Source organism: Mustela putorius, unplaced genomic scaffold (assembly GCF_011764305.1).
Source record: "Mustela putorius furo isolate JIRA1106 unplaced genomic scaffold, ASM1176430v1.1 tig00003853_pilon_pilon_pilon, whole genome shotgun sequence".
Lineage (NCBI taxonomy): Eukaryota > Metazoa > Chordata > Mammalia > Carnivora > Mustelidae > Mustela > Mustela putorius.
In genome coordinates, this window is record NW_025422005.1 from 80364192 (window position 1) to 80382778 (window position 18587).

General features: G+C 40.5%; 1 protein-coding gene across 1 annotated transcript in view; it reads right to left on the minus strand.

The window, feature by feature from the left end:
• Nucleotides 1-18587, minus strand: part of ALG14 (ALG14 UDP-N-acetylglucosaminyltransferase subunit) — an 88401-nt gene that overhangs the window by 53584 nt on the left and 16230 nt on the right. The window contains exon 3 of the mRNA XM_004752553.3: nt 1225-1356. Within this exon, the coding sequence (XP_004752610.1) occupies nt 1225-1356 (132 nt within the window). The remainder of the gene's footprint in view (nt 1-1224; nt 1357-18587) is intronic.

Here is an 18587-nt window from a genome sequence, read left to right on the forward strand (position 1 = left end):
ATAAATATAAGCAAAATTAATCTATGGTGACAGAAATCAGAAAGTGGCTGCTCAGGGTCAGAAGGTGAATGAGAAGAAGCAGGAGAAAACTTTCTGGGGTGACAGAACTGTTGTGTATCTTGATAGGGATACAGTCAAAGTATATACTTAAGATCTGCTCATCTTTTGGGGCACCTGGCTGGCTCAGGTGGGAAAGCATGTGACTCTTGATCTCAGGGCCATGGATTCCAGCCCCACGTTGAGTATAGAGATTACTTAAATAAAATTTAGGAAAAAAAGAGCTGCGTATTTCACTTTTGTAAATTAAATCATTTAAAAACAATCTAACCTACTCATGCAGTATCATTCAGATACTATATTCAGATAAATTTTCATCCAAAGAAGAGACTTGAACTGTAAATCCAGCTTATAAAGGGCAATGCCCAAACTCATAGAGATCTTTCAAAATCAACCTAAATACACTTCTGTTCAGCTACTTATGAGAACATCCACTGTGCCAGAACTCATGTATGTGGAGAACAAATAAAGAGTTTCCTTCTCGGCTATGCAAATTAATGGATACTGCCTTAAAATAGGAATGAAAGTAGTATTTAAGAACTGTGTACACTATCATGATAACATATCTATTGCCCTCCATTGTCTACTAAAATGCACTTGGAATTTAATAACAGAACTTCATCTTAAAGACCACAGAAAATGTAGATAAGGAACGTAAAGTTGAATACAGTATAGTCATTAAGTTTTTATATTTCTATTTCCTGTATTACTTTCGTATGAAAATTTGGGTGTGTAAAACATTCATCCCACTACATACCATATCTGGTAAGAGAATCCTGACAAAAACAAAAAGTACTGAAAAGGAATAAGCAATTGGCTCTCTTCTAGCTGATAAGCACATGATGTTGGTTCAGGAGCCACAGGTGAAAAGAATGACAAGTTGGCTAAAGATACTGTTAAGTCGGGGCTTACCACCACAAAGAGAAGGGACAGAAAAGGGCAAATTTAGAGTTCAAGTTACGGCTAGAAAGGGAAGACAAATATTTCAACTCTTTCAGCAAAGTGCATTGTGTGATAAATTTTAGCATACGTTAATAAAAGGTCTAGTCTAAAATCTGGCACACTGAGAAGTTGTAGCCGGTGATGAAAACACTATGGTCTATTACTAATAAAGGATCTACGTACGGGAGTGTGACTTGCCCTCCCCTTAGTGATGGTTATACGTACCAAATCTGGCTTCACTTTGTGAGTCAGGGGAAAGGACAGCCACATGGAGTACAGGGTGGTGAGCACCGTGGAGAGCCAGGACTGCTGAACCTCCCGGCTTCTGGGAATGCGGTGAATGTAGTATTCGGAAAGCTAGAAGGAAATAGTAAAAATCCCAAATCAACTGGGCCACTGATACCCAGTTAACAGTTAACAGTTACCAGTTACCAGTTACCACTGTTGAAGTTTGGGGAAGTAACCAAACATAGTAATATTTCTGTAGCAAAACATGAACATTCACATTAAATAGACCAATTCAAATTCAGGTTTTGCTGTCGAACTTGTCACAAACTTTGAACTCCTACCCCCAGCTTTCAGAACTTTTTGGAAATTCAGCTAAAGGACTATGGAACCTGTACTGCAAAGTACATGTGAATCCAATAAGATGTCACTTGTTATTAGGATAAAAATAACCCAGCTGCATCTTATTATAGAAGGTTTTTGGATGTTACTTCCCAATTTTGAGGACTGATCTTAGTATCTATAAAATTTTCTTCAAAAAAGCATGAGTGTTTATCATGTCCCTTGAATCTCTTTAACCTGTTAGCATATAACTTTGTAAAGAAGCAATGTACCATATTTCTGGATATTTTTAGTGTCCTGAGGAGCTGGAAGGGCAATCAGTTCAACTCTAACTCTAGAAGCCAGCTCCTCAGATTCCATCTTTGCTCCAGAGGGTCAAACACACAGGCCTGGCAGGGGTTTTGCAAGGGTGTCTGGGCCTGAGGACAGCAGTCTCAGACCTGGACACAGAACAGTCTACATCTCATCTCAGGTAGCAGCTTAAAGGAGGAGACAAAAGAGGTTTAGGAAGTCTCTGTCCATTCTCAGAAGAGGAACAAAAACTAATGGAGGTATGTCCTGGTATGGAGACTGAGGGATCACTAAGACGGAAACTAGAAAAATAGGCCCGAGTGTGAAAAATAAGGCAAGTGACCAAAGAGTGATGACCTCTGTTTTGACTTCTGGACGCACATGTCCAGAGCCCAACCTCAGCCTCCTGGTCAGATGCTAGCAGTGGGCAGTCTCGGTTCACCTGTGCCTGGAACTAACTGGGACAAGGACCGCGTATCTATGGTGAAATCACCCAGTTTGCAGAGGACAGTCCCAGTCTATACCTGTAGGCCCAGCATAATTATTAACAGTGTCCCTAGTACCCCTTCTGTTCTCAGAAGTGTCCCAGTGGAATGATAAACTATACAGTAACCCACAGGGCAGGACAATGAGTAGGTTCTTCCAAGTCACAGGGAAGGCAATTTATTCAGAAGAGCCCAGGGCAACGTGATGGGAGAATCCACATTACCATCAAGGATGAGACTGTAAGTGGTAGCTGGGAAGAAAGCCAAGCTGAAATTTCTACCAGTGACATAAACGGGAAAGCAGTCAGGTGATGATGAGCTTGGGGAAGGGCAGTGGTGAGGAGTTAGGCAAGGGATCAGAACCATGAACCCAACCGGCAGGGGACAGAAGAGTCTGTACGGTGCAGCTGTCCAGCCTATAGCTCTATACAGGACAGGCCCTCCATCTCCAAATCCATACAAATCTTCCCTATGTTATTATTATTTTTAAAAGATTTTATTCATTTATTTGAGAGAGAGAGAAAGAAAGAGCATGAGAGAGCTCATGCATGAGGTGGGGGTTGGGGGTAGAGGGAAAGGGAAAAGCAGGCTTCCCACTGAGCAGGGAGCCCAATGTGGAGCTCAATCCCAGGACTTCAAGATCATGACCTGAGCTGAAGTCAGATGCTTAACTGACTAAACTACCTAGGCGCCCCTACATTATTATTTTTTGATGAGAAGTTCATGTAATTGGAAATCCTACCAAAAAGGTTTCTCTCTAAATCTGTCTCTACCCCCCCATTCCCTCACTACAAAAGCAGATCTGCTCAGAGGTGCTCAGAGGCACCTTTCCCAATTAACCCCTGCCCCCACACATACACATACTCTTCCCTCTCCCATTAGCAGGCCTGCTTAATGTTTTAAAATTACTCCACTTACTGGAGGTGGGTGGGAGGGATGGGGAGGCTGGGTGATGGATACTGCGGAGGGTATGTGCTATGGTGAGTGCTGTGAATTGTGTAAGATTGATGAATCACAAAACTGTACCCCTGAAGTAAATAATACATTATATGTTAATAAAAAAATTACTCCACTCATTCTACTGGCATATTATATACTTATTTATTTACTATCTGTTTCCCCCATTAGAATGTAACTTACTTGAGGAGGCTAGGAAATTTAATCACTGCCATCTCAGTGCTGATTTAAAAAAAATTATTTATTTATTTATTTATTTGGCAGAGAGAGAGAGATCACAAGTAGGCAGAGAGGTAGGCAGAGAGAGAGGGGGAAGCATACTCCCTGCTGAGCAGAGAGCCTGACATGGGGCTTGATCTCAGGACCCTGAGATCATGACCTGAGCTGAAGGCAAGAGGCTACCCAGGTGCCCCGATCTCAGTGCTTATTAAGAGTACCTGGTTTAGGGGCGCCTGGTGGCTCAGTAGGTTAAGCCTCTGCCTTCTGCTCAGGTCATGATCTCAGAGTCCTGGGATCAATCCCTGCATCAGGCTCTCTGCTCAGCAGGGAGCCTGCTTCCCCCCCCTCCTCTCTGCCTGCCTCTCTGCCTAATTGTGATCTCTGTCTGTCAAAGAAATAAATAAAATCTTTAAAAAAAAAAAATAAGAGTACCTGGTTTAAGTTGATGCTCAATCAATGTTTATTGAATGAGTGATTCAATATGTTGTTTATTGCACGTTAATATAAATTAATCCACTCTTTTTTTAAAAAAGATTTATTTATTTGAGAGAGAGAGCACAAGTGCTGTGATGGTCAGAGGGAGAGGCAAACTCCCCACCAAGCAGGGAGCCCAATGCAGGACTTGATTCTGGGACTCTGGGTTCAGGACCTGAGCCAAAGGCAGACACTTAACGACTGAGCCACCTATGCATCCAACCCAATCTTTTTGTTAACTAGCTGAGATGTATTTAGGTGGAGAACATAAAAGGGCACAAAGAAGATGATTTTCAGATTGTACACTTAGGGTCTTATTTGTAGAGGCCACTCCATAAATGGGTTGAACTGAACAGAATTCCTGGGATTAGAGAGAAAAAAACCTAAGCAAAGCAGGTGATTGGGAGCTTATACATAGCTGGAGCCAGGAGGAAGCAAGTTCTAAGGGCCTGGAGAAACAGGACCAATGCCCCATCCCCCGACCCCAACAATGTGTCCTAGGTAGATAGCCTAGACTTCTCTCTGTGAACTGACCATTCACAAGGGCCTCAAGAAGTTTCTTAGTCCTGTAAGTCTTCTCCCCAGAAAACAGATCCATGAGAGGAGTGTCCCTGAGGCTCTGTGTTCTGAGCATAAAAGTGAAGGGAGCCTGCTAAGTTAGAGCAAGCAGAGCATCGCATTCTGCATCCAGAACTGCTTGGAAAATCTCTATGCCCACAGTTTCTGTTTAGACTTGTTAGGCAGGTGTGTAGTTAAGTGAATGGGAATCTGGGGCCATCTTGATAAGAACAGGGCTCTCAGGTTAGCTATGCTTGATACACAGAAACTGGTGCTGGGGTATGTGATATCCTGCATTGTCTAAAGAAAATACTGAAGACTAGGCCATGGTGAAATATTGAGAGTTTTTAAAATTACTTTATATATTAAATAAACAAACACATAAAGAAGTCAACAAGGAAAAATTATCAATAGGCAGCTTGTATTTCGGTTTTAACAAAAGTTCCTCTGAAGACAAAAGAATGGGACAGAGTTTCAGGAAGCTAAAATTTAGGCCTGGCTATGACCTTTGGCCAGACATTCCTAGGGGTTGCGGCATCTGAGAAATCCAAATGAAGGCATCTTCATAGACATATTGTTTTTGTTAGCTTATACTTTTGCCTTGAGGGAAATGTCCCTGACCCTCTTTCAGGTCCTACTAATGGGATGCAGGACATAAAGGAAGCTTCAGCCAACACTTTCCCACCCCCAGACCCAATATTTTGTTTAGGAGTGACATACAACCCAAGCAGGGTCAGTCTTTCCTGGATTCTGGACCCAGGAAAAGCTGTTTCTTTGAATGACACTTTGGGCTGTTAAAACTTGTTCTGAATCCATTCCACTGGGGCCAAGAAATGGATACTTGTCTTAGTGTTCCTCTATTCACCAAGCTTTTCTGTAACAACTCAAAAGTGACTACCATTTTTGATACCAAAACATGGTATTCTGCATTCCTAAACCAGAAATCAACAAATGAACAGTAGAATCTATCATAGATAGAGTTTTAGCTTATATATGAAGATCGTGAAATCTATGTTGGTCTTGGCAGGGATGGAGGGTGGGGGGACCTGCTCCTGGGTGTCCTTCTTTCAAAACCTCTACACACATTCCTCATCTATCTACTTACTCCTTACATCCCTGCTACTCCTGGTCCGATGATTGCTATCTCTCATGATAACTACACTAGTCTCCTAATTAATCTCTACTTCATCTCTGGATCCCCTATGCTTTATTCTCTACAGAATTGCCAGAGATTATAATGTAGAGCAGACATTCCCTTTCATTCTCCTGCTCAAAACTCCCTAAACGCTTGTGATGAAATCCAAATTTCTGATCATTCCTTGTTCACCCACCAGTCATACCAGCCTTCTTTCTGCTGTGTGAATGCATCAAGCTCACTCCTTCCTGAGGGTCTTTTTGGCTTATTCTGAGTGGTCTGCTGTGCCCCCCAGATTGGCTCAACTCAGGTCTGGAACATTACCTCCTCAGGGAGGAGACAGGCTCCCCACCGGCCCCTCCTCTAATACGCAGTCACCCTCCGCCACACTGTCTTATTTTACCATCTTCACAGCAATTACTCATACTCCCAATTAACTTGTTCATTTGTGTGTTCAACTGTTCAACTGTTGTCTGCCTCTCTGTTCAAAAACAAGCTCCAGGAGAGAAAGGATTTCATCTTGTTCACGGCTGAAATCCCAGTGTGCACAACTGTGTTTCACACAACACAGATGCTTATCAGTACTTGCTGAACAGATCAATGACTGTCACTGTAATTTCTAGACATTCAGACTGTGGTCTGTGCTGGAGAAGATGCTGACTCTTTACCTCAATACATCTCGGCGTATCTGTGTATATCCTGCAGTTCATGCAGATCCTGCAACATGATCCAGTCTCTAGCACACCACTGGTACCAAAAGACAAAAAAGTGACATTCTCTCTTTCCCTTATTCTCTCCTCACCATATTTTAGAAAAAGACATATACTAGTAAGACACCCTTTCCATCCATCTAAGTGTCCTCATTACGAAGGGGCAGAGGCCATGTGCTCTATAGTACTGTGTATACCCACGGAGCCTCCCAGTGTTTCCCACACATGCTTGACTGAGGCATAATGAGAAATGTATAGTAGAAGACAGACAAGAAAGGGAGAATGCTTATGGAAAAAAAAAAAAAAGGAATGGATTATTTTTCAGGCTTCTAGTTTGTCTGAAATTATGTGAAACACTGAGTTAAATGCTAATAGTATATGACAACTTGTAACTTTCAAAGTATCTTCCAGAATTACATCACTGCTAAAACCCACAAACATATCTGGCATTAGATCTGTGACAACCTAAATAGAAGTTTATAGTGATTTAGATGGAAATAATTCCACCAAGAATCCAGATGGCATCATAAACCACAACACAGCAGATTAAGTGGTCTATGAAGTCATTCTTTGGGGTTACCACACACTGAAATGTACAATATGTTTATTATTTAATGAATGCCACACTATTGCAGAATCTTGGAAATAAGACAAAACTAAAATGGTAAGATTTCATTCAACCAAAAATGGTTTCAGCTTTCTTTCATAACTATTTTTTCAATAATGTGAAGTATAGCATATATTAAAAAAATATGTTGGATGGTCCCATATTCTGAAATCAAAATGACCATAATTGACTGCATGCACAAAAATGTTTTTATGTGCATGTCCTTTAAGTACATGGTAGTTGCTTACTTCATGGTAGCTGACGAAGAAGGGCCATGAAGGAGTGAAGGGGCCATGGGTTCCAGACTGGGTCTTGCCGAGAACCAGCTCTGTCCCTTTGGATGAGTCAAGTTCTCTGGACCTCAGTCTCTCACAAGGAGGCCTGGAAAGATCATGGATCCTCAACCAGCCACCATGACTCTACAACTGGCTCTGAAGTCTGACTTGTCAACAACAAGCCAGGTTGCTGTTCTAGGCTTGTCCATGGCTTTCAGCCACTCCTCACTTTACCTTGGGAAGCCTTTCCCTACTTGGAGGTCTGGGCTTCAAGGAAATAAAAAAAGTCATTTGTTCTTAAAATAATTAGGGGAGTCTGGCCCCCCAAATTCCTACTGTCCTTTATAATGAATAAGAGTTGTCCTCTTCCCAGGCTTCTATTGTCCCCTCCTTCTGCCAACAATAACCAACTTTCTTTTGGGTAACTCACCCCTTTCACCTTCTCAGGCAGACAGTTTGGGTGGGATTTCAGCTCCTGCCTCATTCACCCCCAAACCTCTAGTACCAAGAGTAGGCCTGAGATGGCTTAAGCAACATGGGAATAACCCTCATTCCTGGCCACAACAACTGGCTGAAAGATGGGACTATAAGCCAACTGAAGACCATGAGACTGGAGACCTCTGCTGTGGCTTCTGGGGAAAAAAGCTTCACCTTCTTGGTCTCCTACATGTTCAATAATGTGGTATAACATATATTAAAAAATATATGTTAGAGAGATATGTAAGAGACTTTCTTCCCTACACACAGGCTAGCACAAAGATAGGAAGCCAGGAGGGACTACTGGTTTTTGCCACCCTGAGGGGAGAGAATGGAGCTGACAGAGGCAGCACCATGGGGAGGGAGGCCAATGGAGCTGACCCTGCAGGAGACAGAGCAGAGAGACACTATTCCTAGTGAAATCCCTGGGCAGTTGGACCAGGTCTCACCCAGAAGTAAGACTGAATTTTGCCCATTTTGTAAGTCAACAAATTCCCTTTTAATTGTTCAAGTCATTTTGGGGTTTAGTTTTCCACTTACAGCTGAAACACTCTTCCTTTTAGCTTTAAAACAGTCAGAATTCGCAGTGCCTCAGTGGCTGAGTCAGTTGAAGCATCTGACTCTTGATCCCAGCTCAGGTCTTTATCTCAGGGTCACGAATTCAAGCCCCATATTGGGCTCCATGCTAGGCAGGGAGCCTACTTAAAGAAAACAAATGAAAACAAAAATGATATGAATTTAAGACCATTGTCCCTTTTTAAAAAAGATAATATATCAGTAACATAGACAAATACTGAATTTCAGAGCTGTATTTTTCACTGTGAGCACAGATTCATTCATTCATTAAATACTCTAGTGTACCTACCAGGTGACAGGAACTGGGCTAGAAATACAAGGGTGGGTAAGACATTCATAAGGAATTCATTACAGTGTGGCAGAACGACACAGAAAAACTAGTCACTGCAATCAGAGAGATTAATACGACAAGAGACATAGTTATTAAATATAAGGTTAGCACCAAGTAAGAAATGGTGGACTATACTTTGATAAACTAAGTCAAGCTTTATGGAAAAGATACTAGATATGACTTAGAAGGATATGAAATTTACCAAGCATGCAGAGAGGGGGAAAGGGGTCTTCCAGACATGTTCAGAGTGACATATGAAATAGCACGGGATATTTGGGAAATTATGTTCTGGTATACCAAGAGCACAGCAGAGAGCAGTGGAAAATGGAGATGGAGAAACAGGGTCTTCAAAGACATGCCTACGATTCTAGGAAAAGGCAGCATTCAGAAATGAAGATTCTAGGCAGGCTCCAATGGATCTCAAGAGCCAATCTGGAGATTGTTCTCCTGGAAGAGAGCAATCATTTGTCTTCGATAAGTCAGACCTGAGAGCCAGTTGTGGTGATCATAGCAACCTTTTGAGAACCCCCTGATCTCAGCCAGGTCTCTGCTTCAGTGAAAGAATGAGGTCCAGAGAGGCTAACTCGCCCAAGGGGGCAGAGCTAACCAGCAGGACCCAGTGTGGAACCTATGGCTTCTTCACCCATAGGTCACTTCGTGGCACTTCCTCATCAGCTGCCATGAACTGAGCTTCTATCATGTTCTTGAAGGACAAGTGAACATCCCTCTGCACTCATCACTTTTTCTTCCTTCCGAAGTTCAGCTCAGCTCTTTGGTCAAGCTCTTTTGTCAGCCTCACTACTTGTATGGCTTGGAATGATGTTATGCCTGGCATGGGTCTAACTACCAGCTCCACAATTATTTCCTGGAGCCTAATGGCTAAAAGGGACCAAAGAACCTCCATCTGGGCAAAAGGAAGGGCAGAGGGAAACAGGCCACATCCTGAATTTATGAGAACCATAAAAAATTGTTACGTTAGGGTCCATAATGTAAGTGCGTACTTAAAACATTATGCCTATATGTAAATGTTTACATTCGAACACTGGCTATTAGAATGTCTTTATTTTGTTTCAAAATGGAGAAACAGAAGCACCATATTCTAAACTGCCACTGGCTCCTTGTGGTGTAAGAATCCCACACAAATTTAACTGGCTTAGAGAAGCCAGACAAATCACCAGAAGGCTCAAACAACCATAGTATATTATTCATACTTTCTTCAATTCCATCAATTCAGAATCTGAATCAGAGAAGTTTAACCTGACTTTGTTGTAGACAGGAAGAATGGGATAATTAAGATTTAGGAAGGGATTTAAGAGACTAAGCTATTCAAAATACATTAGAACCATCTGTACATTTACCTGATACGGTGTTTTGAAAATAATCTTTTATTCACTGAGATAGCCACATCAGGATTTCTATTTGTAATAAACTACAAACATTTCCTTATTCAGGTATGTCACTTATTTAGGATGGCCTTCACCAAATTAGAGGTGTTCTTTATCTATGCCTGTAACTGAATATAGTCAAGGTCCACCATAAAGAGGAAAAGTGCTTATAGACGTTAGTCACACTCTAAACATGTACATCATGAGCCCAACCTAATTTATAAACCGAAACGAAACTCCACAATTGCAACTATATTTCCCAACGTATTTCTGTTAGAATTGCTCAGGAATTATATGAAAGAGTTAGCATTAGAGTCCGAAGTTTCCGCAAGTTATAGCTGTTTCAGGCCACTGTGTGAAGCTAGCACCCCACCTTGTGGAAAACAGTAGGTGCTGCTGAATGTAAGCATGCTGGGTTAATTTCAGAGGTCATGCCTACTAAACCTGGCAACCACCAAACTGCCACTGACTTATACATGTGCGGAATAAGGAATACAAGCCAAAAGATCTCTATTTATTAAAGTAACTAATGTGCTTCCAAAAAGGTAAAGATACCTGTCCCAAAAGAATGGTGCTTATGATATGTATGGGTTATTTAGAAAACAAATATTTCATATCAATACGTTATTATTTCCACTTGGGCTTTTATCTCTTCTTAGTTTGTTTCTAAAACCTAACTTTTGTTGTTTTCCAATTGTAACCTTAGAAAATATAAAAAAATTCTCAAAGACAAAAGCAAAAAATCAACCATTATTCACAACTCAAGAGATGATCCCTTTACTCTAAAAAAATCGTGGATCATTTAAATCCAGTCTGTAACTGGAAGATGATCTCAGGTTTCTAAAATTAAAATGATTTCTTATCTTGTAATTTAACCAACTTTTTTTTCCCAATCTGTCATGGTTCAAAAACATACTCTATTTGTCTGAATGTGCCCTGCAATTTCCAACTTTCTTACTTTCTCCCCAAACTATCCTCTCCTCTTCATATTCTCCTACCTTTTAGAGAAGTCACCTCCCCTCTCACCCCAACACTCTAGCCCTGAGATCTCTCCTTCCCCTGCATTCTAGCACTTACTGTCTTTTTTTCTTAAGCAACGCTATATTTTATGTATGTACACACACACACACACACTTTTGAAGTTCCTTATGAGACTCTCAGTTTGGTCAAACACTTGAGGTAATTCATCATCACCACTGCTTTTTGGAATTTTCTGTCCCCTTGCTCTACTCCTAACCAGCTGCTCTCTAGGCCTGCTGTATGTGCTGATCTTCTCGTGGGAACTCCCTTCACCGCCATCTTGAAAATTCCCCTCCCTTCTCTTCTGGGCTGAAACCTAGATTCCAGGACCACAGTCTTCCTCTTTCTTGGGTTCCCCTTGTTTTTGTGGAGCACATCCTCTGTGAAAAGGCACATGGGAATTAGTTTGAGAACTGCTCCAGTCACCATTCTGAATGGCACCTGGACCCTGGCATGACTCCTTTTCTTTTTCTTTTTGGAAATTTTTGGTTATCTTCTCTTTATCACTAATTCTGAAGTTGCGTGATGATGTATCTTGAGTGACTACAGTTTAATTGGGCTGGGGGTAGTCCTTTAGTTTGAAGGCTATGCCATTTCAGTTACGGGAATTTTTCTTGAGTGGTCTTATTTTTTTATTTGTGTGTGTGTGTGTGTGTGTGTGTGTGATTAAAGTTTTGCCTGTGTTCTTGCTCTTTCTGGACAATAGTCCTCTAATATCCAGTTTGATTATCTAATTTTCTTACCTTTTCTCTATTGGTTTTACTTTTTGTTCTGCTTTATACCAGAATTCTCCAATATGATCTCTGAATATTTTCATTTTTTTATTCCTACAATCAAAATTTTAATAGCTAAGGGTCCTTCTAGTTCTGGGAGGTTTTTTTGTTTTGTTTTTGCTTTTTTTAAATAGGTATCATTCTTTAAAGATACATTATCCTAGGATGCCCAGGTGGCTCACTTGGTTAAGCATCTGACTTTGGCTCAAGCATGATCTCAGGGCCCTGCAGTAGCCCAGAGTCAGGCTCCCTGATCGGTAGAGAGTCTGCTTCGTCTGTTTCCTGCCCTGCCCCTGCTGCTGGAGCTCACCCTCTCTCTCACTCCCAAATAAAAATAAAATCTTAAAAAAAAAAAATTACAATGTCCTTGCATTTCCCTGAAGATATTGTTTTCCTTTAAGTCCTTTCCCCACTCCCCTCTTTGACTTGTCCTTTCCTCTGATTCCTCTTCTCAAAGTTCCTTCCCTAGTTAGTTTTGCTTTTCCTTATGTTTGAGACTTCCTTCCAATGTTGGAACCTGTGGATGCCAGTTCAAGCCAGTGATTCTCAAGAAGGGGGTGGACTTCTCCCCCAGGGACAATCAGCAAGGTATAGAGACAGTTTTGGTCATCAAGGTTGTGGGGTGAGGGGTGGGGAAAGAAGGAATGCTACCAGCATCTACTGATGGAGCCCAGGGACGCTGCTAACATCCCATAATGCAGAGGACAGCCTCCCCGCACAATTCAGCAGACCGCAAATGTCAGTAGTGCTGATGCTGAGAAACCCTAGTTCGCATTAAGGAATAAGGCATTAGGAGGCAGACTGAAAGCTCTGAGTCCTGGGTGGGGCTTGTTAAGGGGAAGATAAAAGTAGGCAGGACTCCAATATTTCATTGGGGGGAAATCCCAAGTGTCAGAACCTACAGTTCTGTACTCCTGAGCAAATCCATTTCCCCAAAACTAACCTTCAGTCTCCTGCCTAGGTGAAATAAATCTAGCATTCCGGGAACTGATCCGAAAGGAGACCTAAGTGATACATATTGGGGGTGACAAGGAGTAATTACACACTCCCTAAGCCCCCGTTCACAGGGCATGGTCTCACCTTATCCACAGTTTGGGTTGGTGTTCCCAAAGCCAAAACCTTTTTAGTTCAACCTCTCCAGTGGTAAATGCTGTAGAGGGTCTGGGAGTCTCACTGGTCTGCAGGCAGGCTTCATCCAAGAGGCCTCTTTTAGCCCCATTTTTACTCTAGGCTCCAAAGGTAGTACTGTCCCATGCTCTTTTTATTAATTAACTAGCACTATTCAATGACACTTTTATTAATTAATCCCTAAGGTTTCCAGGATTTGTGCTTACGCATCTCCAACTGCACCAAAAATTTCTTGAAGCAAAAGGGCATTTCCTTTCCTTATTTGTGTTCCTTATAACACATAACGTAACACTTGGTCCAAATTTTACACACAGAAACTAATCAATCAATACCTATTTTTGATTTTCAGATAGGATTTCACTTTGGGGAAGGCACAGCTTCCCGGAGCTGTGTGACCTATCTCAAACAAAGAAGAGCCCATAAAACAAATGCCAGTACTGCAACTCAGCAAGGTGCTTAGTGAACCAAATCTTTAAATAAAAACACTCTCCAGGTGGAAAGACTGCTCTAAATCCATATAACGCCTTTTCAACTCAGTAAAGGAAAATCATCCTTAACAAGGATATATGATGTTTCTAAAAAAAGGAAACAACCTCTCCTTATCTTCCCCATGCCCGATTAGTCTGTAACATATACACTAAAGATCTCCACTCCAGCCACCGTTCTCAAGCTGAGCCCTCTTGCACCTCCTAAGAGAGATAATGCAGGCCCTAGGGTGCAATGCTCAGCAGTGCACTGCCACCTAGTGGAAGCAGGGGGAATGACAGCAATGGGGCTGAGGCTGCAGAGTACAGTAAAAAAGTCCTCTGACACCAGAAAGGCCTCTCCAGGACCATTTCTAAAAAGTGAACGACCTTTTCATTTGGGAGAGGGGGAGAGGAAAGAGAAAAAAAGGGAGAGAGACAGAGTGGAAGGGCACGGGACTTAGGAAATGGCTTTGAATCAGGGCAGGGAGGGCCCGTGTGGTTCCTCTGATGCCCAGATTGCATCAGGGTCCCCTGAACCAAGGCAGAAGCTGTTGATTCGTTGGGGTGGTACCACATACTATTTATAAAGACACTTAGAGGCAGGGATGCTCCACCTAGACTTCCGAGATCACTGACGGCAACTCCATTCTTAAAATTTCTCAGACCAAAAGCTTTGTTGTTCTGCCGAATTTTCTTTTTTCTTCACATCCTGTATATCCAATCTGTCAAGAAATTCTATTAACTCTACTTTCAAAATCTACTCAGAGTCCAACCATTTGCCTCTATTCCTATCCCCACACTGCTTCTTGTTTGTGGACTGCTCTGACAGCCTCCTAACTGGTCTCCTTGGTTTCACCCTTTACCTAGTCTATTTGCAGCACAGCAACCACAGTGATCTGTTTAAAACAGCTCCCGATTTCCTCAAAGACAGACAGGCAGTCCTTACAATGGCTGACAAGGCCCTATATTCTCTGCCCCCTGCCCCACCCTCCCATCTCCTCTCCATCATCTCCCTTCTCTGATTTGGCTCCAGTCGCCAGGATGCTCTGCAATTCCCCCAGCAGCCAGGAATGCCCCCACTCGATGGCTTTCCCAGAGACTATTCCTTCTGCCTGAAACACCATCTTCTCAGGCAACCTCATCTTCTTTAAGGACCCCATCCCTGTGTAATCTTCCCATGACACTGACCAGCTTCTAACAAGCTTTATGATCTTGTTTATTCACTATGTGCAGTATTACTCTCTTTCCGATCCAGCTCAAGTTCAGGAAGCTCCATGATGGCAGAATTTTTTTTTTTTTGTATGTTTTGTTCATGGGTGTATCCCAACTGCCTATAACAAGCACTGGCCAACGGAAAGCAAAGCTTTATTGTTAAATAAACAAAGTTTAAAAAAAAAAGGGGAAGGAAATGGGGGTACCTGGGTGGCTTAGTTGGTAAAGCATATGCCAGGGTCCTGGGATTGAGATTACATCGGGCTCCTTGATCAGTGGAGAGCCTGCTTCTCCCCTCCCCTCTGCCTGCCACTCCCCATGCTTATTCACTCTCTTTCAAATGAGTAAATAAAATCTTAAAAAAAAAAAGAAACATGTAAATTCCTTAATTGCTAGACACAATGCTGATTTATTAAAAAGAAAAAGAAGGGAAACATTAGAATTCTGACTACAATTGCATTATAAATTTGGGAAAACTGAAAATCTTTATTTAGAAGATTTTATTTTTTTAGTAATCTCTATACCCAACTTGGGGCTCAAACCCACAACTCTGAGATCAAGAGTCACATGCTCTACCAACTGAGCCATCCAGGTGCCCTGGAAGAGTGAAAATCTTTCTAAGGTTTTAAGCATCAGAACTATGTTTCTGTATTTGTTCCTGTCATATTTATCTCTATGAATATGAATAGAGGGCATAGGAAGTTTTATTTAGTGATCAGAACAACTGTTTAGGATATCTATTACATTTTTCTCTACCCCACATGATATTTATATTCTTTAATATGTTTACTATGGTTACTTTAAATCAAGAATTCAATCAACAACCTAGCAGAACGGTAGGTAAGTGGGAAAGGACTGACATGTCCCTTAATGTTAGCAAGTTACTTAATTTGGAATTTTTTTTAAAAAGATTTTATTTATTTATTTGACAGAGAGAGATCACAAGTAGGCAGAGAGGCAGGCAGAGAGAGAGGGGGAAGCATGTTCCCCACCGAGCGGAGAGCCCGATGTGGGGCTCGATCCAAGGACGCTAGGATCATGACCCGAGCTGAAGGCAGAGGCTTAACCCACTGAGCCACCCAGGCGCCCCGGAATTTTTTGTTTTTTAACTATTTTTCTAATTAAGGTAAAACACACATAAGAATACTTGTATGTATATAAGTACAAACATGTTTACTTCAGTATTCAGTGAAAAACTGAAAACCACAAGAGGAAAATGGCACCTCATCAATACTATAAACTATTAGGCAATGATTCAAAAGTGCAAAGTAGACCAATATATACCAACATGGAAAACTATCAAGGTATAGAGGCTGAAAACAATATAGGGTTTGATTTATAAACTAGCCATCTCCTGCCGCCATCCCCTGTTTATATGTATATATGTACATGTAATTTATAGTCTTTTTTTATAGTACATGTACAAAGGATGGGAAAGGTCATACCAAGAGGTATAACTCAAGCTGGTACAATGTTTACTTCTAGAAAGTGAGACTAGGATAGGAATGGGGAACCCCCACATTTTATTTTATATAAAGTAAAGAAGTTTTTACTGTCTGTAGTCTTTAATAAATAAATAGAGGAAATAGATAATAAATAAAAATAAATAAAAATAAAAAATAGGAAATAAAATTTGGGAAGAAACAAAAATAAATAAATAAAATAGGAATAAATAATAAATAAATAAAATTGTAATGAATAAATAATTTTAATTAATAAATAATAATTTAATAAATAAAAATTTAATTTTTAGCAATAAATAAATAAATTTGGGAAGAAAAGAGTAAAGGAACAGAAAAATAATCACTTACAATCCTGCTACAGTTGATTGGGGGGCATATTTAACAAGGATTTGCTAAAATATACATATATAGAAATATGGTATTTTACACAGAATTGGCACTCATTTGATATCTTTTGAATAAATGAACAACTAAATAACTTCCTTGGTAAAAGAGTATAAGCTTACTTATAGAGTAGTGGGAAATCTGGTTATATGACCCCAAAGTGAAGTTGGCTCTAGTTTTTAACCCTTCAAATTAGTTTTCAGCAACTTTGGTTATTTTATATTAAAAAAAAAAGCCTACTCTTTATTTTTCACATGTAGTTTTGAAAATGTTTTATTCAAGAGTCACTGAGCTTTTTTCCTTAGTGATATGATCTAAAAGGGCTAATTCATGCTCTAACAGAAGTTGCACAGATTAACGGTTGTCAATAAGGTAGTTAACAAATAAGGCTCAGATTAGGAAGAAAACAGAAGGATGAACCAAAATCCAGGCTCAATGCCCTGAGCCTCCCATGGCTCCCAGGGTGGGTGACCCTGGTGAAACACAGGCCAGTGTGGAGAATGCTGCTCTCCAGGAAGAAAGGTTTGGTTTGATTTTTCACTTACCTTCATATAATACAGCTCTGGTAATTGGTTCTATTTGGAGAAGTTACTATCCAATCTTTCTGAAAGATATTACTTTAGCTACTTTTTACTTTAGAACTAATACCAGTGGAAATTACATTTTCTTTAGGAGGTGTTTCAAGATATTTTTTCATATAAGTAATTTCACAGCTAAGCATCTGTTTCGTTGTTTTTGTTTTGCTTGTTTTGTGTGTGTATTTTCGCTTAGCTTTCGCTCTTCATCTTTCTAACCTCAGTTGCTTTATTCCAGAGTGGCTAAGATGCTTTACCCAAGGAAAGCCTGTTTCTCTTTAACAGCTAAACTATGCAGAGGAACACAGGCTAATAGTAGAGTTAAAAAGTACACTACAAATAATTATTTCTCTTTACTCCTGTGTAATAAATAGGATGCAATACATACCTTAAGATTTTAAACACCATTTTAAAAAATTATACTGAATCAAAGGAATCAGGAAATTTGAATGAAGTTTCTGCATCAAAAATAGGTCATCGCTACCATTTAGTTAGCAAAATTATGTTAATTTAAAATGTAGCTTATAAACCTGCTGTATATTTATATCTAGCATAAACATACAAAAACAAGCATTTAAATATTTTTCCTATAAACCATCAAAAACATTTAGAAATTTATTGAGTAATTCCATATCAGAGTAAGTTATAAACCAAACAACAGAAAATTTCTGTGCTACTTGGGTAAATCTAAGTGATTAACAGCTGATAATCTGTATCTCCTGATTTCTGGGAAGGTCTTTTATGTTTCTGGAACAGTTGGCTTGTGTTGCAAATGAGGGTTTTGGCTTTTCACCAGAACCAAGTGTGAATCGATGCACTTCTTCAATGCACTTTTATTCCTAAAGTGTTCTGAACGATTTGGATGAGACACCTTGCCCGGGCACAGAGTGCAATTACTGTTAATGCTTTCAAATACTGCAGACTTTCTGCTTCACTTAAAAAGTCTGGAACTCACTGAGAGTCAAGGCCTTTAACTATAAGAGTATTATGTATTGCTAGGAACTTGCAGTTGATACAGTTCTATCAGGGGGGAAAAAAAAAGAAAAGAAAATTGGTGAGGGGCGGGGGGTTGCTACTTATACAAACAGTCCAGAATACACCTCAATATAGAAAATATATTAAAACTCCGACTTTAGAAAATTAATGTGACTTTGGTTCTGGCAAGATGGCAATACAAACTAATCCTCCTATAAACAGATTATATGCTATCAGAAATGCAACAAAATATTCTTTTATCTTAAGTAGAAAGAAGGGAAATCCCTACTTACCAGAAATAAGAAAAAAATAAGAGGAGAGACAGTTTGTGACACAGAGTTCTGGGAGGAAGACTAACTGTGTCAGTAACCGAGAGTCAGGGTTTGAGGCCCTCCATGGATTCTAGAGGACAGGCCACAGAGGAACAACAAACTGACAGCTGGTATTTCCACGAGAGTAACAGCTCCCTATATTTGAAAGAGTGTTCTGGGGCTCATTTCTTAGTCCTCTTCTAATTTCCAACTATAATTAGTCCCTGGATAAT